The sequence below is a fragment of the Cygnus atratus genome, chromosome 15, assembly GCF_013377495.2.
Source record: "Cygnus atratus isolate AKBS03 ecotype Queensland, Australia chromosome 15, CAtr_DNAZoo_HiC_assembly, whole genome shotgun sequence".
Taxonomy (NCBI): Eukaryota; Metazoa; Chordata; class Aves; order Anseriformes; family Anatidae; genus Cygnus; species Cygnus atratus.
The window spans coordinates 6,420,726-6,446,821 of record NC_066376.1 but is presented as its reverse complement, the minus strand read 5'-3'; the positions used below and the strand labels follow the sequence as shown (position 1 = coordinate 6,446,821).

Sequence of the window (26,096 nt, the reverse complement as noted above, 5' to 3'; positions counted from 1 at the left end):
ACAGGGACCCCCCTAGTTTAACACACAAGCCTTGCATTTCTCTGCTCATCTGCACTACTGGTGCCTGTAACCAGCTGCAGCACCACTCCAGCCTGGAGCACAAACCTCCCTCCAGTGTGGAGTATTCAGTGCAGATGAGACAGCTGCAAACATCTTTCAGCTTCCTTGCATCAAAATAAATGTGTATGCTTCAGTTTACAATGGGGCTCAAGGAGACACTGAGCAACCTCAAGCTCCTTGGCTTCAGTGCAGCTAAAGGCATTCAGCACCCTGCAGAACCAGCCCTTCACCTCTGTGCTGTGTTTAAATATACCCCATAGGATCCTGAACATTGTCATTGAAATGCAAATCTGAACAGCATGTAAGGCTGCTTCAGGTCTGACTTTTGCTTTTCTAGGACCTGGGGCCCAGGAATATCTACTATTATCTAGCAAATTAGCATAATTTGCTTTCTTCTGAACAAGCACTACTAAGATGCTGTAATACTGTTGTATTGCATCATGTCCTATTTCATAACAGGGTTATTTTTAAGCCCATATAATTTATGAATTGCTGGGCCACTCTCTAGGTTAATTTATAATGTAACCTTTCTATGCTACACAAATGAAGAGGTAAATTACTTCTGATGATGGCAGGAACCAGAGCCAAAAATCAAATAATGTGCAAGCACTGTTTGAAAGGTGCTAAGCATCTGATGGTTTTTATATGTACTTGGATGTATATCAAATTAATCTGACACAGTAGAAGTTATAGTGTCTTATTTTGCCCATTAGCAGTAATCTGTGCTTAGTATAAATTAGTAGATAGCAGACTGTCACCACATTATATTGGCCATGACAATTTACTATTCCACTCCACCAGCCACATGCCATATCAGCATTAAAAAAAATCCTGAATAAACACCAGGGCTGTAAATCCTAGTCCATTTGAAAACAATTGCAAAACTCTCCTTGGCTTCAATGCTTTCGCTCTTGATATGCCAGACATCTGATGGCATAAGATACAGAACCATGTGCTTGGCACAACCTGCAGGAGCAAGGACACCTGAACTGGCGATGTTGTTTCGAGATCAGTTGTTCAGAAATAAGCTAAACATACTAAGGGAAGTTGGTCTTTGTCTTTTGGTGGCGGTTGCTTGGGGTTTTTTTATCTGCTGCTAAGACCTGCCATGCACATAAAACTGTCCACAGCAAGTGTATGGCTATTCACAAAAGTAACTGAAAGGACAGCATGTAAGAAAGTGATTTGGTGCCTGTCAAGTTTCCAGCAAGAATTCCTTATCCTTGATATAACTAAATTGTTTCGCCAAAGCTGCTGTTTTCCAAGATCTTCCAGTAAATCTGAAAGGGGGTGAAAATGCAAAGATAGTGCAATGAGTTTTGTTATTCGCACTTACTGCAAGCTTTAAAAACAAACACACTTTCCTAAGCAGCATTCTGAAGAAATATCTCATACAGGGAATAATGCGCTTATCAACCTCTCTCTGGACAAACTTCAGATCAGGTGCAGTGCATGGGCCTAACTCGATGCTGTTCTTCTTGCTTGTGCAATGGAGTCAGAATCAGCTTCAGAATCACTTCCAGCCCCTGTCCTCCACTCAGTCCCCATCTGGAGCCTGGCAAAAACCTAACCCCTTGACCCAAATAGCTGTCTGCAATCCATGTCTCCATTCTCTTTCCCAAAACTATTTTTTTTAAACTTTTATTACAGATGTTTTATTACGTACAACGACAAAAAATCCCCAAAGTAATCATATTGACTGCCCAGGTCAAATGAAAAAAAGAGTCAATTCCCCATTGCTCATCTTGAGCACGTTGCCATAAAGGTAATCACAATATCAAGCAATATTGCTTTCATCTCCCCTAGTGTCAGCTTTTATTGTGCTTAATATTTTTTTGACAGGGTCCATATGATATAGGACTTCAATAAGTCAGTCTTCTGAAGCAATTTCTTCCACTGTTCCACTACAGTCGGCCTTTTTAATCCAAGAAACACCATGCTATCTGTTGGAGGAGGACAGATGTGTCTGGCCTCCACAATAAACACTTGGCTTGGCAGGACAAAGCAATGCATATTCCAGATACATATTTTTCCACTCTTGTTTTAACAGTCACATAGGCTTTTCCCGTTGCCCAGTGAGCACAGGTCTATCATGGAGCAAAAGAAGTTTCCTGAAACCCTGACAGCGAGCACCCAGATGTAAGATCTGATTACGCCGTTTGGCCTCTCCCTGCGAAAGTCACCAGCTCCACAAGTACATCCTGGAGCATTGTCACAGTGACCTTCACGGGAAGACCGTCCACACCATGAAACAAAGAAGATGTATTTATAATTATCTATCTGCCTCACCTTCGCTTTAGGTATCTTATCTCTGGAAACAAAGTTATTCTAACTGTATTAGAGGAAGAGTCCAATTGTACATGAGCAGTGTAAGCAGAGCAAAAATAAAATAATACAGAAACAATCCCTTAATATTTACACATTTAATAAAGTTCTCATACTAAATAGATTAGGTGCTGACCCCTACCATTGCTCCCATCACAGGCTTCACGACTGAATTTCATTTTAGTTTACTTGTCAAATCTTTCCAATGCAGTTATTGAGCTTTCTATCCTTCTTGTGCTTAGCCCTGCCTTGTGTAAATGGTAGCCCTGAATATATCCCCTGAGCCCTGTCCTGGAAGGTATGAGTATTATCTAGTAAGGATTCAAGGGGCTTATCACTCTCACCCACCAAAACCATTTGGTCTCAGTGGAAAAGATTTCCCTTTAAATGGCACACAAAACTTGGCAGGATCAGTCTCTGTGAAATAAAGTGCACAATCCCAGATTTGCAGGATCAGGCTATTTAGTGCTGCTCAATTTAAAATACTGTCTTGTACCTTGATAGTCATTTCAGCCTCCTACGCCACAGAGCAAAACTTTCAGAGTACATGCTCAAACACTGTGAAGAAGTTTGACACCATTTAATAAATCAGCACTTTGTGATGATACGAAACTGAAAGCAGACAGGCATGTCGTTCTCCTCGCAGACACTTGGGAGTGAAATGATCTTTGGTGGATCCAGGAATATTCCCTTTCAGCCACGGGGAGTGCTTGTATTCCCAGGAACCGATATCATTAACCTCCCCTCCTCTGCTCCTAGTAAATACAGGCATCTTATTGCAAAAACAACAAGAGTAGCAGTTCCAAAAGCAATGTGCCATCACCACCTCTCTGCCATCCTCACCCCACGCACCTGCTCACTCCCTCTGTAACGCTTCTGTCACAGCGCTGAGAGTATTTATTCCTGTCTTTCAAATGCATCAGCAGTTTGTTTTGTAAAAAATTACAGCTTAGATACAGCAGCAAAATTTAAGATATAAAAAAATAAGTTAAGATTTATAATACATGAGCTCCCATCCTCTCCAAAGTAGTAAGATTTTGATAGATGTTTCATTTTCAAACTATCAGACTGTAGGGATGAGTTGGACATCCTACAGTGGCCCATCTGGATCAACATGAAGATTCCCATGACTGATCCTGCACGCCCTTGTAAGCACCAAGTGCTACAGGAGCCCTATCGTTATATTTAATTATGAATCCTGTAGCCAGGAGTTGGCCTAAGTAGCCTGGCTATAAAAGGCAAGTGGTCCACAAGAAGGTCAAAGGGGAAATCCTGTAGTTTTTCCTATATTCCAGCAGAGGAAGCTCTGTGGATCAGATGGGATCCCCCCTGTGCTGGCAGGGAAGTGTCCTGGGTACCACTGGGTAGGGTGGGCTGTGCAGGGTGGCCCCTTACCAGGGGCTGGGGATGGGCAGGGAAATGAGCCCTACTTTTTTTAACTTTTTGGTTTAAAAGTCACTCTTGTTGATGTTCTATTTCCACCAGTCAAAGCTTCCACTTTAAAGATAAAGCAATCAGTAAAAAATATAGTGAGGCTCCATCTGTGATAACAGACACATTTATTGTTATTAAAATTGAAGAATGGTTATTTATTCTGATAATTGGATGCAACGTCAATGTCTATGTCCTTTTAATACACTAAGTACACGAATTAAAATTCTACATCTTGAAGAAAATAATTTTAATGTTTATAAGCAGGAATCTACTATTTTTATTACCATTTCCATTTTTATTTTTTAATTTTTCACTTGTTTTTTAAAGTAAAGCATGGCAGACAGTTTTTTTCTCCATGTCCTCAATGTTGCACTTCTACCCTATTTTTGAGCTTAGAATGCTTTTCTAGCTTATTTCACTTTCCTCTGCACAATCCACTAGAAAAGAGCAATGCAGTAGTTTTTCTATAGAATTAGCGATGAAAAAGGTCAGGCCTATCCATCTGTTATTGCTATTAACTCCACCAATTTCTATTATGAACATACCTTTGCTCTTTCTCACTTTGTTAATCCACACACTCCATAATTCACACATTCAAAAGATAACTTTCCCTTCACTCCCCAGCAACGCAAGCCCTCATTATATGCTGCTATTAAATCTGCGCTAAGTTACGACAAAAGACGAAGGAAGAGGCTGTGCAGTGGTATAAAACGTTCCTATACACACAGCGAATCACACGGGACTCAATGTAAGGACTCCTACTGGTTTTACTGGAAGCAATAGCAGATATGAAATGAATTAAAAGATCTTTCACACAGTGTGAATCTGTGATTATTTTATTTAATTGCAGGCAAGACAAGGTTTGTGGAAGTAATATCTTTTATTAGATCAACTAGCTAGAAAAAAAGAGAAATGCTTTTGGGCACACATGCCTTTCTTCGAGTTGTCTATTTCTCCAGATAAATCTAATAAAAGATACCATTTTCCTACCTACGAACACTGTCCAGGCAATGTTCTTACACTGCCATAGGTACAACGACGATAAGCTACACAATCATATCTGCCTACTTACTGGTTCAGGCACGCAATTAAATCACCCATAGAGCATCTCCAAATCATTAGCTTAAATTAAGAAGGGCCAAAAGCTCCTGACGCTACAAAAATCCTGAAAATAACAGTTGCCTAGTGGATCTGTGAGACCTGCTGAGATCTGTCAGCTCATGTTTCACCCTCCACTTTAAAAATGATCATTTAAATCAATTTTTCTGTCTTTGATGTGAAACCTTAAACAACTTTGATCCAGTTTGGCAAACTTTGCTTTTATGACTGTCATTTATGGTGTGCCTGTTAGTAAGTATGGTGTGCTGTTTAGTAAGTAAGGTCTACAAGAACAGCCCCCAGGTTTGCATTAAGTGAAAAAGTGCTTGTTATTTGGTTTCCTTATCTGCAGCAAATGAATTCTTTTCTCCATCCATTAGGGACCTCCGTAGATTACAGTGAGAGAAGAGACAATGCCCAAGTCAGAAACATGATCTGCTGCCAGCTTTTGAAAACAAATACAAAATATTTTGCACATTTGGTCTTTTTAATTCAGTTGCAACTCTGGAAATGTTGAGTGCCACTGATTTCAGCAGATATTCAGAAAGCCAGCACCTTGGGAGTATCTTTAAGATTTAACAGTGCTACATTAAATGAACTCAAAGGGCAGCATTATGGTAATAATGGGAGCATGGGGGTACCCCTATGACCTCCTTGAGAGAGAGCAGTGCTGTAGAAAATGCCCTGATACTGCAACAACTCCAGTGACAATGTACATGATTATCATAATGTAATCATCATAACTTTATAACATTAATTCATCATATTTTTTATTGGCCTTAATTGCCAACAACACTAATGCGGACTGCAATTCAGCAAAGGTGGGAAGCAAATGTTACTTCCCAGCTGGCACAGACCCTATACGTGAGCTCTACAGCCATGCTTGACACTAAACAATACGCAGTTCGCCATGTCTACCAGCTGTATCACACCTGCATAGGACTACCGTATGTATATCGAAGCTTCCATCGCTTCTGCTATCTAGGCACATTTATGTTGGTTTAGGAATAACATCCACACCTGAGAGAGAGGAACAAAGCTGTCTAGAGCAGTCACCAAAATAGTGACAAACATAAAGGTACTTTAAAAAATGACAATCAATCATAAACCAAGTGTAGCTTAAACCAGCAGAAACAACTGAGCCACAGGGCATTTCCTAGGGATATACAAGAGGCCAGGGTTAAGGCCCAGACATGACTACACCCAGCCAGTCATTAATCACCAGGAAATGCCTTTGCCTTGATCATTTACTATTTAAAATTGTAGACATTTGACATGGGAAGGCCTTTTAGATCATTTTGTTCATCTTCCTATTGCGGTATCTCAGGCAATCTTTCCCTTCAGTATTTCTTTAAGGCAGCCTGCATGAAAGTTGTCCTGTACCTAAATGTACTCCCCTTGAAGTAAAAGAAACGTTATTAGATGGAACAAGACAAGATTCAGGCAGAGACCAATAAACACAGTGCAAAGCCAAAAGAAGCAGAGTATTGCATGAAGTGTACTTCGCCTCATGTGTGGAGGTGAAACAGTGGTTTTGCACAAAGAATTAAAAAATTGGGATTTTTTTCATTAAGACTTTTTTATTGAAAGGCTTTTCAAAATCAAAACTTTAAGCTTTATAGTCTTTTGACCTCAAAATGTTGCCCTTTAGACGCAGCAGCATAGCTAGGATCTCTCAGGAGTCCGACAGAGGCACCTACAAGTGCTGGGAGCCTCAAGACTTCATCAAGAGTCCAAAAAGCAAGGGAGCAGCACAGAGCAGGGCATGTCACGGTGGCCTCTGAGCCTCCCAGACTCGGGGCCGTGGTAGTCCTATGCCTCTTTTCCAAACCACCAGCTGCCAACTGGCACTGAGAAGCCTGGGAGCAAGGGGACGGTGACACAGGGGTGACGACAGCAGCTCTTAGACATGGGAGGAGCCCCTTGCCTGGGGTGTAATCCTCTGTGGCTAGTTATCCTGGCTTTGTGCCCAGCTGCTGCTGGCAGAAAGCTGGGAAGCGGCTGCACCACAGTCTGGACTTCGGGGTCCATCTGCATTTTTATCTTCACTCTGTTCTAGAATTCTAGTTGCCCCTTCTATTATATATTCAGTCCACCTGCTGCAGTGGTGACACAAAGCAGATCTGCTCAGTCAAGGTGGGCTCCAATGCTGGGTTTTAATGAATCATCTCAGGGATACTTGGCCTTGACTAATCAGTAGCTTCTGTGGGAAAACAACTGAATTAATATTCATCCCGGTGCCAGATTTTAAAGACTGTCTGTGCCAAGCGCTGTGGATTATTGGCAACAATGCACTGTTTTCCTCCCTCTGACATGTCAGCGTACAAAGCAATAAAAGTCACAAAGGAAAAAAAATGTTGCATTTTAGAGATTCTTTCTTTCTACAAAGCTAGCCATTATCTTTACTCTCTCTGAAGCCAGGAAATGTCCACTGAGTCAACATAAAAGTGACTCTATAATGGGTTATTCATCAACTGTTCATATTTGTGACTGACCTTACAGTTATCATGTCCTGGAAGCAGACAGTGCTGCCTGCTACCACCTACAGAATGGGCAGTGTTGAATGCAAGGGAGAGAAAACACGAAAACAGTGCTGAACCTCCTTCACCCTGCCCGTGAAATCCTTTCTGGTGAAAATCGTTTTTAGCTGTTAATGTTGTTTTACGGCCCAATTACTCCTACCACCATCTGCTTCTTTGTGAAAACATTCTGTAGATACTGAAGTAACCAGACCAAGCAAAAGTCTGAGACAGACATCATAATTAAAGTCTCATAACTAATGCTGTGACCAGGGCTGGGCTGGCAGCTGTGGCCAGCTAGGGCAACAGCTTCAGAGCAAGAAGCAAAACTTGGAGTAAATTGGGGGAAGAGGAAACAGGAGTTTATCATGGAGATCATAATGTTCGTGGTCATGTTGAGAAAGTACTTTGAAACCAGGCTTGTGAGCTCAGTCTTCAATGCCAAAAGAGTTTATAACGATCCTGAGAACCTCCTGAAAACCTTGAGGGGTAAGCAGCCTGGGCTGCTCTCCTTACTCACACAGAGGCATTTCATTACCTGGGAACCTCCGCTGCTTCCGCAGACTTCGACGGTAGCAAGACTCTACTGAACAAGACTAAAGAGAGAAGACTCAAAACCAAAACCATGCCTTAAAGCAAGTGTTATGTACACAGAAAGTCACAGTTGGTTCTGAACACAAAGAAAACCTAGCACTGATTTTTATGAAAATTCAAATGGAGCACACAAGTACTAAGCATGAAATTGCCAATTATTAACACTGGGTTTTACATCTTTGCGCAGCAAACCATCTCCCATTTTCCGCATATCCTATAGTGCTAAGAGGGCAGGGTGTGGCTGAATTTCCAGCTAAAACTTACATTTTATGGGTTTACAAATCAGATGTTTTAAATTACAACTGAATGAGACTGAAGACTCCTACACAAGCTGTCATGTCAGAAATGAACTGGGGAAACATTCATATGCATTTTTTTGCACCGGGTGTAGTATGTGCAAAGAGAGGTTATGAAAACTACTTTCAAACCTTTGAGAACAGGACTGCTGCACTGCCTCTTCCTCATGTTTTTGCTTTAAGATGTAAGTTTACCAGTGTCCCAGTGAGATGGAGTAACACAGAAAGTCCTGCATGTACCTCATGATGCTGGCATAAGCGATGTTCTCAGTCGCAGTGTCCTGGAAGACCACTAGCATATCACTCCTCAGCTGCCATTTTAGCCCTTTGGGACTGCTGACAGCATCATTCCTGGGATGGCTTTTATTTTACAGCTAAGGATCAGCAGTTCTAGGGCTACTTTCCAAGAGAAGACAAATCCTTTGAACTACGTAGCCAAAGACACTGCAAATATTCCGTCAGCCAGTAAATAATCTTGGGTTTTTATTATTTGCCAACCTTTGATTTATAAAGGACTATTATACAAAAACAAGGGAAGAAACAAACAAATTTCAGTCAGCAACACAAAGTGCAAACGACTTCCACATAAGCTGCAGTAGAAAAGCGCACCCATCATTTTGGGGCAGTAAAATTTAATGTAAAGGAAAAAGAACAGTCAGTTGGTGCGGTAGCCTGGGATTCTGGCTACAGAGTTCACATTTCTTCTTTGCCTTAGGCCTTCTGTGAGCAAAAGCAAGAAGACCCAGACCTTCAAGGCACCTAATTCCCACTGATATTTTTCAGCAGGAATGAGGAACTGTCTTAATTCTTGTGCCCATGCTTCAGATTGTAACATTGAGCTTGCTTCACGCACCTCATCACACAGGTGTAGTGAGCATCAACTCCATGAAGTTCATGAGATGTTCAAGTAAGACCAATAGATAAGTAAGATAAAATGAGTAGGTAAAAAGGTTACATACATTATATACCACAGTAATTATGGCTCTCAAAATTATTTGGTCATATGCTTACAGAAAGCCACATGAATTTGCCAATCCAGGCGAGAATTTTCTTTCCATAACTGAATGTTGGCTGGGGATGCTGCTTTTACATTGTTTTCCTACCCACCAGACTTCTTTTTAAGATGCTTCATTTTTATAATATGAAAACTAAACTGAATGGGGTTGGAGAACGATGATGCAAAAGGACTTAATTCTGATTGTGGACTAGAGATTGAGTCATGACTGGGTTTGACAGTACTTTTTTAACCATACATTTTTAAACTATTATACATTATTCTCCAATCTCTGGGTTCATAGCAACTCAGAGAATTTACATACAGTTGTCCTGGTTTCTGCCACAAATGCGGAACAAAATCTGCAAAGTTCTAAAATAGACTAGAAATATTGGCTAATCTGAAATCTCACAAAAACGTTAAGAAAATGATCCAGCATACATCACTTCTGTGGTTTCAGATTTTGCAGAATTTACAGGAGGTGCCTGCATTGCCATGGTTATTACTGGGGCTGGAGAAAGAGTTGGAAGGACCAAAAGCTGCAGTCACTGACAGGTCCTCCCATTGCTGGTGGGAGCAAGAAGTGGAGCAGCCAGTTGCTTACTATGAAATTTTGGCCCTTTCTAACAGAGGAGAGATAAGGATACACTCAAGATTGCATATATATGCAGCCTGATCCACTGCTCACAGAAGTCAAATTTAAAGCAAATCCAACCAGAGATGAACTAGGCGAGCATTTCAGTCACTCTGACACAGCAAAACACATCACCTCCATCCCCAGGCAGGATGGCACCCAATCGCACACCTACCTTTTTATCTTTGACATCAGCTGGCCATTAAAAATGCCATCCTGAACGCCGATCAACTTTGATGCAGGGCCAATGGAAGCGCTATTGTTTGAGCACAGCCAGGTGATATCAACAAAATTGAGTCTACTGTTCCTGTAAGAGCTCTACAGAAAACAATGTCTCCACAGACGAAAATAAGCAAAGAACAGAGCCCTCAGTGACTGCTGGCTCTGCTTAGTAGGTATATTTTGTTTATGAGGCATATTAGGAGCTGCTGCAGACTGCCTTTAACAAACATACCTGGTATCAACAAAATCCTGGTAACACTAAGCAATTCGGATTGTAGCCTTTGAAACTCCTTTTCTAGACAACATTCATCTTCCTAATTAATAATTAATCACACTGTGTTTTTAAAGAGATTATCAGGTGTGATAGCAGAGTGTGCCTAAGGCAGTGACTTCATTAACCATACGGAAGAAGTTTACTTTGTAGTTCTCCTGCCTGTTGTAGGGGTAGTTGCCAAAGGGGTCTCTCTTGGGTTAGAATGTCAAAGAGCAACAATTTAAAGCAGGAAACAATTGGGCTATTATTTTTCTTTTTTTTTTCTTTCTTTCTTTTCTTTCTTGAAGAGCTTTTAAATCATAAATCTTCAGATGCTTCTTGTGCAATTTAAGACTCAAGTCTACTTTTCCTACAAAAAGGCCCAATTCTGTAAGGAGCAGAGTGCCCTTCCTAGCTAGCCCAAGGATCTTCCTCCGCTCCTTCACGTTACCATGCTACAAAGAGTTTACAAACACTGTTCCACCTAACAAGGCTTTGAACTGTTTTTGTGCAGAGGCCCTCCACAGCATGCCAAGACTGTCAGCAGGGTTGGAAACACTGATTTCACCTACAGGACAGTATCTCAAGCATGCTTTCAGCAGTCACAATAACTCACAGTGGATCCTGCCCAGACTGGAGCCAGTTAGTGGCCCTGACTTGAAATGTCAACAGCAGCATGACAACTAGCAGCACCCCCAGGAATCACAGCGCTGTTTTGAATGTGATCAGCACTACTCTTGGCTGGATCAATAATTATTAGCAATCCATTTGACTAATTTCTACCAGTCAGGCAGCTCTCTGCACTAGTTTTGGAAGGATTTCTGCACTGTCAGTGAAAATTTTCTCTTATTTTCCAATCTTGCTATTCCCATTCCCTGGTTTCAGTACTAGTGGATACTTAATACATTTTCCCGTGAAGCTTTTACTCACCTTTATGGAGTGTCATTAGGATTACTCCCACTGATGTGGAAACAGAGGCCCAGGGTGGGTAACAGTCTGCCCACAGGCTGCACTGATAATACAAGTAAGCCTGAAAATCAGAGGCCCTGACTGCCTCCTTTTTAGCCACCAGGAAAACAATAAAGAACACAAATCCCAACCCTTTTTTCAGTGCTTTTCACAAAGGACTTACAGAGGAGGCTAGAACTACCCACTGTCACTAACACTAATCTACAATTAAAAATACTAGGTTTTAAAATGTTTTAAAATAAAAATTCTAATGTGAAACTGCTTGATACAATGGGTCCATTTCTCCTTGAATTTTCTCCTGCCAATTATCTTCTATTTTTAGTTCTTTTATTTTTAGGCTGCTGCATGTTATTGCTGGGCAGCTCAACCAGCTATTAATTGGAAATGTTTTGCTTCTCATGCAGTTTTATTTCTTTGCTTTATGCACCACTTAAACCAAACTGTCCTCTGAGGAGATGACAGGCTACGGACAGCAGATTTAAAGGACAGTTACAAGCTGTCCTCCATGGGCACAGCGGGGCATTATCATAACAATTTTGCTGTTTTCCCCTCCCACACATGCACACGTTTGCATCTGTGTGTGCATTTTCCTTAAGCCATGTCAAACTTTTTGGAGAACTGGGGCCATCTGGCAGCACTTCAGCAACCAGTCAGGCACAGTGAGCTCTCAGAATGCAACTGATATTAAAAGACTCCCCGAGCACATTCAGCGGAGTCCCATGACAATAACTGTGTGTCGTATATGGTGCTTAGCAGTGACAAGTAGATCCAAGTGATCTGACACAGGGAGGGGTGGGAGCTGGAAAACCCAGCAGGGCACTTCACGGCTGCAGATCCCAGCATTTTTGCTAGCTGCATTATGGACATTTCTCCAAGGTGCAGTGCCACCAAGCCAAGTTTGAAGCTGAAGTTACAGAATGGTACATGATCCTAACCTCTATTTTTAATACTATTGTCACTACCTTGTTCAGTAACCTAGACAACAGCAAAAAACTCGGTTCTTTCCAGTTTCATAGAACTACCACACTAGTCTGAGCTGCTGCTCGAACTGAAGTCAGTGGCAAAGCACGAGTTGGGGAAAAAAATCAGCCCTCGTTCAAATGGCATTTCATTTAAAGGGACGTAACATTTTCTGGGATATTTAACTCTGCAAAGCTCACATGCCTTTGCAAGCTACCACTTTAAAATGCTAGCTAAAAATATTTGCTTTATCTGAAGTCAGATGAATAAATCCTCCCTACCGTTGGTTACACAGTGTGGCAGTGTACAATACAACTGAAAATGTATTTGTTAGAAACTGTACATCTGTTATGATTTACGCTTGCCAAAATATAATTCTTTATGGCAACAATTGTTTCATGGTGCTTAAAGTTTTTCACCTCTGTGCCAGGAATCTCATATGGGATAATTCCATGACCTTGGAATCCAACAGATACATTCCACATCTGTCTGGTCTGGGAAAGCCCGAGTTTGTTGTGTGAAAAGCATAGTGGGAAAATAAGACCTGGAAATATCTGAAAATACAGAAACTGCAGGGCTGCTTCTTTTTTCTTTTCTTAATTACCAGTTTCAAGTGCAGTAAATCAACCTCACAAAAGTGGTTATTTTGCTTTTGTAAGCATGCATTCACTTCTGATCCTATCTTCAAATTAAGGAGTATGGTATAAACATTAAAATAACTCTATCACTGGAAAAAATAGCAGCCTTTAAATATTTAAACTAAATCTTGTTGAAGGCTGCTTAACATTTGAATGAAAAAACACCCAACCAACTTACTGGTAAACATCTTACTGCTGCCTGTGAAGACTCAGCATGGCAGAAAAAATCTTGCAGTCCTTAAATCTCAGGGTAATACTCTTCTCATCGGATTTTTAACAAAAAATGACCACAAACAGCACTGTGAGCAGTGGACTTTACAAGCCTGGTTTCCTGTGGGTCTTCCCCATGCGTATTTTGTTTTATTCTAATAATTTGGCTGAGCTCATGCTGCAGCCTTTGTCTCCACGTAGCATTTTCATGCATACAGCCTGCAACTCAAACAGCCAGCACCCTACCATGATCTGCGCAACACTGGAGGCAGATGCTGTACAGAAAGCCATGAAAAGGGTTATACTACGAAAAAAAGGGAAAAGGTTAATCTGCTTGTTTGATAGAAAGGGGAAACTAAATACTCTTATCTGTACTAACCAGGATGATATTCCTCATTTAAATCAGGAGCTGCTTTTCTGGTCAATCTGGAAGTCTCCCTTTAAAAAGGTGTTTAATGGTTGCACTTCAGTCTGCCTGAATGTTCACTTGTAGGCTGTTGAACTTGCCAGTGAACTTGCCAGTTCACTTGTAGGCTGTTTCCTCCTGCAGAACCAGTATACTTAAAAGATAGCATCCCATAGGATGTCGCAGGGAAAGGCAGCATTGCAGGCTAACCACAAATAAGCAGTTTACGAAGTTCGCAGAAAACTGTGCTAACAATTTAAAATCTGTGAGTCCTGGGTGTCTTTGAGAACCTTTTATGATAGGAGTCACAAGATCCCACTCGGAACCTGTATTTGTGATGCTGGTGATCTCTCTAGTTGCACTACAGCCTTATAAATTGGTAACTGATTTGTTTAAGGCATGTCATGAATAACCACGCTTTATAATAAATAAGAATCCTGCCCAAAAATTCTGTGGGAAAGTTCAGCTTTGTACTACTGGACATACTGTACTCCAAAGGAGGCTGCATTCTGGTGATATATGAAATGGTTTCTGCACATGTAGCAGCCAAACAAATTAGCTATATTTGTAGTGTTCTGGATTATAAGGCCACAAACATCAATAAATATATGAAAGAAGCTAATGACTTTTCAACATGTTGTGACAACAAACCAGCCAAAATTAATTTCAACCAAAGTTTGTGGAATAAAGTATTCCTGGTGGTTTCATCAGCAATCCTGAAGACAAATTGAACATCAAAGATGCAAACTCCTGTCAAATCAGGTTTAAAATATAAACCTTAAACTATATGTGAGCAGGCAAAAATACTACTGCAGCACAAGAAATAATAGATACTGGATGTTCATTCTTTAATGTAGAAAAATACAGGCAATTTCTAAAGTAAGAAACTATGCTAGATTTATAGTGGATGGCTGAGGTGAGCAGATACTTTATGATTACACAGTACACAGTGCTAATACTTTTCTACCCATTCAAGTCTTAACAGCTGTTCCTTCTAGAGGGAGAAAATAATGGCCCTCAGTAGTTCTTTAGCAAGCTGCCAATTTTCCACATGGGTTTTGATGGCTAAGAAAATCAGGTTTTCCTAGTCTCATGCTGCTGCAAGGAATAACAAGACACCTAGTAACTCTCGTAGGAATAAAAATCCCATATTTCTAAAGGAGCAAATTATTTCCTATATTTTTCTTATATAATAAAAAAAATATTATTGAAAAAAATCCCTCTCTAGTATCTAGTCTGGTTTTATTCTCACACTATTGATTTGAAGGCTCATCTCAGTTAAAGTTCCTCAAGTGTGTAGCTGCGCACTATGCAGGTGCAATTATTTCAGAAGAGAAACTATGTTCATAAATCAAATATGTATTTCAGCACCAGCATCCAACACTCAAGAGGAAAGAAAGAATGGAATTTTAAGTATCATATATTGATTATGAACCAAATTTTGGCTGCCTTGGATAGAGGCAACTGTTCAAAAATTCACAGATAAGTAGCAAGCAAAGGAAAACCTGTTGGCCTCTAAGCCATTTGGAATGGATGCTGTACAAGCCCTTTACCGTTTGTATGGGGCATGGTCTCTTTCCTCCTAAAATCACATCACAACACAGCAGTCTGATGGAACCAGAGACGCATTCTGTGTACATACAACTACCTCCCAAGGCAACACAATGACACCAGTTTCATTACATCCATCTAACCCATCTCCAACTAGTAGGAATTCAGATTACCAGCACCCCTTGTGCTGCCATCACTGCCCTGTTGCTGGTCATGTAACATCTGGCCTGAGATGTGCATTTGAACTGTCACCACAAGGACATACATCAGCCACTCCCAGTCTATACATTTGGGTATGAACACTCACAGCTGGCACTGAAAACCATGCCCCAAACTCCTACTTCAATACGTACATGGTCATATCCTAACGCTGGCTTGTTAGCCTTAATCTGAGTCTTTCTAATACATTTTTATAACTTGTTACATCACAGTGTCTAAGTATTTGTGTGAGATACTGAAGACCCAAATATTTATGTCAGAGAGGGAGGAAAAATCCCATCAGCATCTGTTTGCAGAAGTGAAACAGTGGAACTGAAGTGTCAGATAATCTCCCAAAAAGATGTCAGTATTTTCAGCTGCCTGACAGATCTGTCTGCTTGTGTGAGAGTAAGCAAGAAAATGGCTCAGCTATTTGGACTGAATTTAAGGCAAAACAAAGAACAAATTATCTATTTTCAGATCAGGTCTCCTGCTCCATTCTACAGATGTTCATCGTGATTTCTCCTGTAAGTCCCTTTGGGAACAAGTATCAATGCACTGTGTGCCTGGCCAGCCTTGTTAAAGTACTGGAACAAAAAGAACTGGCAATCTGGAACAAAAGCAAAATTAAGTAGAAAAGAAACCTTCGAACAGTAAAGACACTAGACACATCTCAAAACTCCATGTCTTACATTTTCCTCGAAACTAGGGAGTGTCCTCCTCCACTCATGTAAGGTATTTCCACAAAACTGGTGTCTGAATTCATATGAATTTTGAGTAATTCTCCTGGTTTGAGTGGAATTAGTTCATCTTGCTGAAGCAAGAGATTAAACTGAAACCAAATGTCTTTAATAATACGTCTTAATCTTTACCAGGAAAAGACACAGTTTTATCAGGATGCCAAACTTACCTCTGTAATAATGAAAAAGTCGTCACCAGGCTCTCCCTGCACAACAATTTTTTCTCCATCTTCAAACTGGACAGGTTCCAGTGCATCAGCCACTGTCAGCCGCTCCCATTTGTCCAGGGACTCTAAAGTATTGAAGATCATAAAACTTTATTATAAAAAGATTCTTACTTTGGCTGAAGATTCATATCTAAACTGACAGCTCCGATATGACTGGTTTTGTTACAAAAGAAACATTTCTCTCATCCACGTGCTTTGCACGAACTTCAAATTGAGAAAATGAATTTATTCATTGTGCCTTAGACTTTCATAATCACCCAGATAATAATCTTAAAAGTTGGACAGGACAAGTTGACAGTTCCCCAAGTCTGTGGTCTGATCTGCGCTGCCCAGATGCTGCAGTGCACTGGAGCAGCCTAGCTGTTGTGAGATACTACTGAGATCCTCTCTTACCACATCGAAACCCAGATGCCAGAACAAGTCCTGCTGTTTTTTCATCAGAGTTGCTCTCAGATGGTTACTGATGGCCTTCTTAATAAGCACTGCAAAGGTGCTAACCCAAAAGAAGACTCTTTCCCCATGACTGAGATCAGGAACTATTGACACCAATAGCAAGTCTCTGTTAGCACAGTGGCGGTGGAATCAGGTATAGCTCTGTAAAGTTGCACCTCTGTTTCATTTGCAGTTTTGGCCATTGGGAATGCACACAAGTGCAAGAGCTGTTTTTCTTTTCCTTACGCCACTTAGAGAGAAAAAAAAAACAACTTCAAAGTAAACTTCAATAAGAAAATATTAACAGTCTATTTTATGAGTAAAAGAACTCATAAAGCCTGGCTCCTGCCCCTTTGTGTTCTTATCACCTACCTGCAGCTGCCATAAATCCCCTGTGACACCTGCCTGGCAAAAGACAGTCTGCATAGTGGCTGGTTCAGGGCTACTGACTGACCTGCTGGCTTCCTCCCAGTGCCTTTGCTAAGGGATGAATTCTACCTGCTCTGCCCTTGGGGAGAAGAAGGATGCTCATCTGTGTCTCTCTCTTCTGCCTGTTTGCATGAGAATTCAAGCCAATGAATTGTATTTGAACTTCTGTCTTTCTATCAGATGTGACTGAGAAAAGCAACAGGCTTAAAAGTTATTAAAAGAAACAGATAACACAATGATATAACCACCACAGCCTTAAAAAGTTGGGCTAAAATTCATTTACTAAATTTCTGTTGATTCTTACTCATCTCATTGTGAATCACCAAACAATTTAAGTCAAGATATGGCTTCTGACAACAAGGCTAGGTTTATGTTGTTTGCTCAGACTCTGTCATTCCCATTTTGTACAATATATTGCATAGAAGTATTGTGGGAAGGTGAGAGAGTTGTTCTCTAAAATTTAAAAAGCCTTCTGGCTGAGCTCAGAAGAGCAGACTGAGCCCAACAAAGCCAGACCAAAGTGGAAAATGCACAAAAGGTAAATTTTGCTGGACAGTCATCAAATCAGTTGCTGGACACACATACGCCTCTCTTCATATTTTTACGCACTTCCTGTTGCACTTTGAGAAACAATTATTCCTAATATTTTTTCCACTTATAATCACTAATGCACTTTCCTGGTATATTTATGGCCTTTGCTGTGGAAGCATTAATATCAAAGTCCGAGCTCACATTGTCAATGCAACATTCAAAAGTGCTCTGTCTGACTAAAAATAAGCATAAAACTCTTTCATACAGACTAGAGTAGGCTTTTTCTTTTTCTTTTTTTCTTTTTTTTTTGAGAAAGAACTCAGCAATTAACAATGAAAAGAAAGAGTCCCTTTAAACTTCTTCTTCAGTTGCCTTTATGAAAAATTCAAAGCTAATTCCAGCTCTAGTCACGAAGTGTCTCTCTTTTGTCCAAAGGAATTGTACCACTACAAATACATTGGTTAATGGTTCCTGCAAACAGAGTATGATATAGAAGTTTGTACATGATAAAACTCTTAAAGTTTTAGTTGCAGTGTTAAATTCAAACATCAAATAAAGTAGACCATTTTTTTTTTAATTTCTAAAAAGTACATACAAATTCATGGCTTTACATTTAATTAAAAGCTGGAGAAAAGATCTAAATGGAGTAGTTATATCTCCTTAGATAAGCAGCTACTGATAATCTAAAAAATCCTTAAGATTTAAAAATATATATATTCTTATAATTATATAGCTAGTTACAGACACTAGGCCTTGAAAAATATGTGTATGAAGCAGGTTAAGGTTTTTCCAGTGAGAAATCGCCAAGTTCTGACCACAATAATGCATGAGGTGAAGTTGACTTCCCAGTACTGTGTTGAGATTTCTAAAATACTTACAGTTTTTCAGCTGTCACCTATTATTTAGACATGTGAAATAGATCCTTAAACACTTCACCTAAATTCTCACAGATCCTGAAATGATGTGTTATTTTGTCCGGTGCTTTTCTGTACTTAAAAAAGGTTCAAATCTTGAAGTTCTTACCCATTTTTTACTGAGATTGAAGAACCATACTACAAACTAGGATACAATTATATGGCAAACCGCATGTTTAAGGAAGCGCATCTTTGAATAACCTTTCTACTCTGAAATTGTTTTGAGATGTCTCATTGTTGTAATTGCTTCCTATTAGTACAGGTGCAGAGATGTTTTTTTTCTTTAAATACTCATTGTAATTTAGTATAATTTAAGCTTTTAATTTAGAAGGATTTAAATTAAGCATAAAAGAAAGCATTTAAATGATGAAAACTTCATTAATAAGTGAGTAATACACTTGGCTTTACTTTAAGCACACAAATATAATTGAAAATTTAATGCATAGAACCTCTCAAAAGTTCAAATCTATTTTCATTAAGACTCTCTCATATTTCAGGTACCCAAGCTCAAATCATAGAGGAATACAATAAACATGAAATAAAGTGTTTAAATAGTAATACAAGTACTTTAATTATATAGGAAATTAATCCTCAACTGTTTTTTTCAAAATAGCCCTAGCAGAAACATGATGGCTCTCCTACAGAATCAACGTTTCATTGTACTGTCTAACACTGTCCTCGTTATTATAAGTTTTGTTCTCCTAATGGTGATTGATTGGTCAGGCATTATGGGTTTGTTGTTTTTCCTACTGAAGGCCATCAAGAACATGTCCGAATTTTGTGGCTATCACATTAATCAAAGGGAAACAAAATCCAAGGACAAGAAGCTAAACAGATGTTTTAAGAATGTGAGACAGAGGCTGTAAAAGACAGAAGAAAAAAAATCAGTCCATTTTGATTTGTGAGGGTAGTTTGCTTAGTGCACATAAATACAGTATTCTTGCAGGAAAAAGCTTCTCACCTGTTACCTGAAAGGATGTAACTAGACTTTATGATAAATTCATAACTCTGTGCTGCTTTTTCTTCTATCTATATGCAGTTCAGTAACAGCAGCTACTGAAAGGTTATGAGTGCATGCCTGTTGGCATATTTAAGGAAAGATTTGCCCTTAACATAAATGCTCAGTGCTTATTAAAGAATGAGAAAAACAAGTCCTAAAAAAGGGCCCTTTACACTTTCTTTCCTTAGGAAATGATGCAACTGTGAGATCTCCTGTTTGACCACCATGGTTTTCATCATGCCATCAAAGACGAAAATTCATTCAGCCAGCATGTCTAACAGAGGAACTAATACACAAGTCCAAAGGGCAACTGACCCAAAATGGAGACCTTGCTCAGGAATTCTTCATACATCTTCCGCTTTCTCAGTGTGCTGCCCTGTTATTAAAGGAGAGAGAAAAAGAAGGTAGGACATTAAACAAAGTATTTTTGTGTTTTCTTCCTACAGCTGCTTTTTTTTTTCCCTCCCCTTCCAAATCTTAAGCATAGCCAGTATAAACAGCCTAAAGCAAATGTTTCCCCATAAAATGTCTGGGCAAGTTGTATTCCTGATAAGCAAAGACAGAAGGAATCAAATTCAACCCTGGTGTAATTTCACTGACTTCACTGGCGTTACTGGACACCAAGGGTGTATTGTATCCATTATTTACAGGCACTCATTTAAAGCCAGAGCTTCATCAATTAACTGTTTAGCTAATTCAATATGTATCTTGTTACCAATGAGGCCCTACTAGAAGGGAATTTACAAAGTAGGATAAAACATAAAATGCCCCCTCATGGGTCCCACTGTTTTAGGTCAGAACCTCTTTCGTGACAGGAGTGTTTGTGTGCAAGCCTTTGTTTTTATCTTGTACAATGTTGTATGTATTGCTACAGCTGAGCAACCTATTCATATTATTTTTAACAAGATTTAAGTGTGTTGGAGCAGACAATCCATCAATGTATGTGCAGCCACCAGCACAGTCATTCCCAATTTAGTAAGACTTTTTATGTGACAAATTACTGAGAAAACTTATGCTTATGTGAAGTCTGATCACCACAGAAAGGCACTCTTAAGCAGTCATTCCAGAAAACATTATTGTCAGAGATTCAGTAATGAATAAACACAATGCAACTTTACCAAGACAGAAATTATTAATTAATCTATAACTCCTTCAGGGACACAAGCAACTGGAAAAGAAACCCTTCCCAGGTACCAAAGAGGAATTCCAGGGTCTTCTTTGCTACTCTATAGTTTACTCTGCCATATGACAGCCCACATAATTTCTGTCTGGATAAATTCTTAGTAGATGTTGAAGGTTGTCTTGTGCCTGCTAGTCAAATCTACAAAGCAGGAGAACAGCATAAAGATGATGGTGCTCATCTTCTGAAGGAAAAGGAAATGAGGATGGCATTCATTCACACGCCAAAAAGAAAAAATCAAATGTCAGTTTCTGCTACAGAAAAAGACACTTCTCTACTCCTCCTTCTCAAAGGGAGCACTGGTAAGTGCTGGAAGCAGAGAAAGTGAGGATATACAAAGGAAAATTAGAAGAAACATTTCACCTGTTGCCATTACAGCATTCAGAAATACTTGGGAAAGGCCAGTGGATTCAAGCACAGTGATATAGCTAAGCAGTTAGCATTGTCCCTCTTCCTACACGCACTGTTCAGGTGGGGCCTAGTCCAACAACCAAAAGAAAAGGGACTTCTTCCACCAAATTCAGCAGGCCGTGGCTCCAGCTTCTAGCATGAGCATCAGCAGACACTGCCGGGTGCTCTCTTCTCCTGGGCCACCTCTGCTCCAAAACAGCCTCGGCACCATCAGAAGCTGCTGCTCCTCCCAGATCTCCGTGGATCAGCAGCAGCCACCACGGTCTCCCTCCTTTACACCCCTTTCATAATTTCCGAGTGTGGTGCTGACGGTTGGCCTCTCAGAGATAGCATCACTAACCCTTGTCTGACCTCTCTGTCTGACAAACCTGGTTCTCAACCTCAGAGGCCCCTGGAGCATTTCAAGTGCCAAAAAGAAAAAAATGAACTTCAAACAGGGGAGGCTCTGCAAACCACGCCAAATCCTGACAGCTCACCATGAGACAAAGAATGGAAAACTGGACACTGCACAGTTGTTGCTTTCCTCCCTACAATCGAGTGGAAACTAGACCAGCAAAATTGACAGCTGTGGAAAACCAGATTGGTGGTTTAGTGCGATGGGCTGGGGCACCCAGGGACAGATGTGGAAAATGCTTTTAAAATGACTGTGGACACAGATGAATTTTAAGAAGCAGTAATCAGCAGCCATAAGTGCCGCCTGACCACAGCTTTGAGTATTTAGAGATGCAGACAAGACCCAGGAAGGTAGGAACTGCTGGCATCCCGGCTGGCCCAGAGGGCAAGAGCCCATCACTTCCTGCAGGATGATGGGTGTGTTAGCTCTTGGCTAAACTAAGAGCAGAGGTGCACAATTCACCATGAAGAGAAGTGCATAAGCAAAACAGAAGGGGAAAGAACTAATTGAATGTGCTATTATCATTACCTGCATTGTGGTATTATCTGTATTGTGTATTCATTATCTCAAACCTCAACTACAATTGGGACTACTCTTCATGTATAACTTAAACATCCCATGTCTCTAAATGATACCACTGACATAGATAAGGGAGAACAACGCCTGTTGAAGAACTAGTGGGTGAGGCTTTAAAATCCTATTTCCCAGCATATGCACTGAAATCCAAGGTGATCCAACTAATGGCTCACAATTCAGCCTGCAGAATGGCTCCTTCCAAACCTCCATCTCTCCTGAAGGAGACAAACAACAGCCTCCAGGTTCCCAGGAGCCACCTGATAGCTGAGTTTCATCTCACTGTGCCAGGCATGCAATGCATTTCTGCAATTTGCATAGCATGAGGCTGGTTCCCAGTCAGCACAGCTGGATCCCAATTCCCCTTCCAGAAGGAAGACGTCTAGCTCACGCTCAAGCAGGGGCCAGAACATTGCTTTATTTTTGCTTGTGTGTGTTTTCCTGCTCAAGCTTTCATAAGCATGAGGGGAAGAGATTTTGGAAGAACACTAATATAAGCTAAAAAAAAAAACAAAAAAAAACAGCAGTAGAATTCTTACAAGAAACCAAAGCATGTTCTTATTGCCATTGGTATTGATCTTCTTTCCTCCCCATGTAACAGAGAGAACACGTTGACTGCCTACTTTCCCACCTTCCTCCATCAGCCCAATATTACCCTCTCATTCCCCACCATGCACACAGTGTTACCTAACTCCTGATTTCCCTTTTATACTTGCTTCATTTGGTCTAGCCACTGTATCCATGAGGCCAGGAGTATGAATACCATGTAACCTCTTCTATTACCCTTCAAGTAGTCTCTGTAGAAGTGTCAACCAGCACTCTCACTGGGATATGTGCTAAGTCTGATCTTATGCAGTATTTTCATGGTTATTCTAGAAGCACCTACAAATCAGACAGTAATAATATCTGCAGACTAGGAGATAACACAAATGCTTCCCAGGAGAGGAAAATAACAAGAGTGGATCTAGAGACATTAGAAATGGAAGCAGAAAATAACAGAATGAGCTTCTGTTCAGAAAATATAGCTTAAAAATACAAAGGAAAAGAGCTCCAAAACACAGATATTTGAGGAAGGGAAGAAAACTGGAAACAGTAAAGATGAAAGAGATTGACAGATAGTAGAGGAGAACCTGGTTTGCAACATCATCCTGCAACAAGGCTAGTTTGGTATGTATACACAAAGACATCTTTCAGGAATGAAGTCCCATCTCCAAGGCTCTGATGTGATTGCGCCTGGTGTGTTACACTCTGCCTGGGTACCTCTTCTCCAGAAAAGTGCTCCAAAGCTGAACCAAGCCTGAAGAACCGCTAAAACACTTGGGGAGAGCTGATAAGGAAGGAGCAAAACAAATTCAGCCTGCATAGGTTAGCTCAGCACTGGGATCATAGGTAAACTATGCTCATAGTTAGCATGCATGGTTCTAAAGTTTTTAAGCAGACAGTGATAATCACCTACAGATATATGACAGAAAGATAGGACATTTTAATACAGCATAATTTGACATAACTCAAAGTAATAGGGGAAAATTAAGAAAATCTAATTTAAGATGAATATCAAAGAAGTTTCCCCAACTTCAGATTTATTCTCTTGCAGAAAAGCTTCCCAAGGGAAGCAGCAGAAATCTTACTGCTTGAGCCAGATAAAAACAATAGTAAATGTACGTGAATAATTCTGTACTGGCAGGGTTCTTGATGGCATGTTCTAAAAAGTCTTTATTACTTCTGCTTTTTCTAACCTATTAATATCTTCTTATTTCAATAGTCACTGCTTCTCCCTCTCCCCACTTTCCTTTGTTCACTTTCTCCCCAATTCTGAGCTGTAAGGCACAACCTCATCTTCCTAAAGACGGTGGTTCTCACTAATTATGAAGTCATTAATATTCTAATCTGCAGTGCTCCTCCCCGAAACAGTCACAAGGAGAAACGAGATCAATTTGCCAAATCCACCCAGAAAAGAGCTCAAAGCCATTTTTAAGGCCATTTAACATAGCAAGCACTGGCCTTAGCTTAGGCAATACACAGGCTCTGAAAAATGAACGCCACAGAGATTACAGTGGGTCTTGTTGAACAGGACTAATGCATCTATTTTCCAGCTGGCTCTTCTTCATGTCCTCTGTTTTCTTCCATTTTTCCTCCCCATTTCTCTAACCCATTCTCTGCCCTTCTTCCCCTCTGTTCGCCTCTTTGCTTTGTCCCTCCAGCATTCTTACTGTCTTCTTTCTTGCTCCCTTTTTTTCAGCTGTGCAGATGGGCTGGCTGGAGTTGATTGGGCCCTTCCTAGAAATCTCCACCTTCAGTAAGAAGCCAAACAAATGGCTACTGAAAGGCAAAGCATGGCTCAAGTTTCAAATAAAAGAGTAATGCTGGCAGGTATGCAGCTGGCAGGAAGCGCCGGAATGGCCTTCTGGACTGCTCCAGCGCTGGTTAATCCCCATGTAAACCTGATATTGAACAATGCTTAGGGTGTACATTCTTACAGGAGACTGAAAAAAAGTCACTGAAACAATGCAATACTGGCCATCAAAACAGTACCCACAAGGTCCTGGTGCTATGATGCGCAGATGTTAGACAGAATACAGGCTCTGGATTTGCTTTATGCTTTGGCAGCCATGCAATCTACATTTTATGAAACACAAAGTCCTTCTGACTTGACTTCGTCTGAGTGGAAAAAGGCACTTGCTAAAGAACTTGTTCTCAGATTCAAGCTGTGAAAAGATGGTAAAGCAAAGCCAAAATAGCATAAATAAAATGAGGCATAACATTAGGAACTGACTAACCTTGCTTTATTATTACTTATATCCCAATATTACAACTTGTTTTCTAGGAGCAAAGTTTGCCAAACAGGCAAAAAGTATTGTATGTAATGCAACTTCCCTCTCAGGGCCAGGTATCTTGGACCATGGGAACTATAAGATAGTTAAATTATCCTGAATCAGGCTCTCTTATAGAAGAAATTACAAGAAATTAATACTTCAAATTTCCTCAGTCTGGGAACTGAATTGTCTGGGGGATCAATCTGATGTTGGGATATAGACATTTGCTTCTCTGGTATTTGTGGTATTTGCTATATTTAGAATACAAATACTGTACTACCCTGGGATGTCCCCCACTCTGTGATGCTCTTGAATCCCAAATGCAAAGAAGAAAGCAGCAACATTTTAGCAACTGAATTAGATGAGAATCCTAAGGCAAAAATTCCTTTACATCTCTCCCAGAAGAATGTAAATAATTAAATATAGAATACATACCTAAATTTCTGTTTGCGGATGCACACACAGAGAATATGTACATAAAAAAAATTGCAACAGTGTGAAAAGTACGCAACTCAGCACAGATAATTTTATGAAACAAATGGAACACACAGATGGGTAGATAATTTGTGAGCGTACTGAGGTGGGAACATGTTGAAGTGTTTTTTGTAATCCATCTAGTATGATGAATTACATGGTATAATACTTTGTCAAGGACTGCAGCGAAAGCCAAGCAGTTTCTCTACAAATCTTAACAAAAAGAACTATCCCAACTTTTACAATCATCACAGCTGCTAAAACAAACTTGAATGTGACCCTCAAGCCACCAGGATACCTAAGTTGAGACAATGAAATATAAAGAAATATATCTATTTTAACAAACTTCTTTTGGGACAGGCAAAAGTAATAAATGGATGACAACTGTAACTAAAAGCCAGCAGGAACTTTTTGCATCAGGCTTTGTCTATCCAGGAAAATGGAAAACCAAAACTCACAAACCTCCTGAGATACATTTTATTCATACCATAAACCAGTCAGTATCAATGAGACTTCTAAGTGGGGAAAATGGCACTAAGCAGAAATAAAAACCAGAGCTGACTGAATGTGAAGCAAAGAACCAAAACAGAGCCTGCAAGGAGAAATGAGGTACAGAG

General features: G+C 40.2%; 1 protein-coding gene across 2 annotated transcripts in view; it reads right to left on the bottom strand.

Annotated features, from left to right (window-relative positions):
• The window catches only part of PRKAR1B (protein kinase cAMP-dependent type I regulatory subunit beta), a 101,631-nt gene that overhangs the window by 4,130 nt on the left and 71,405 nt on the right, over positions 1-26,096 (bottom strand). For both annotated transcript variants that reach the window (XM_035548748.2, XM_035548749.2), the window contains exons 8-9: positions 19,950-20,010; positions 16,272-16,393 (exon numbers count right to left, since the gene is read on the bottom strand). In XM_035548748.2, the coding sequence (XP_035404641.1) occupies positions 16,272-16,393; positions 19,950-20,010 (183 nt within the window). The remainder of the gene's footprint in view (positions 1-16,271; positions 16,394-19,949; positions 20,011-26,096) is intronic.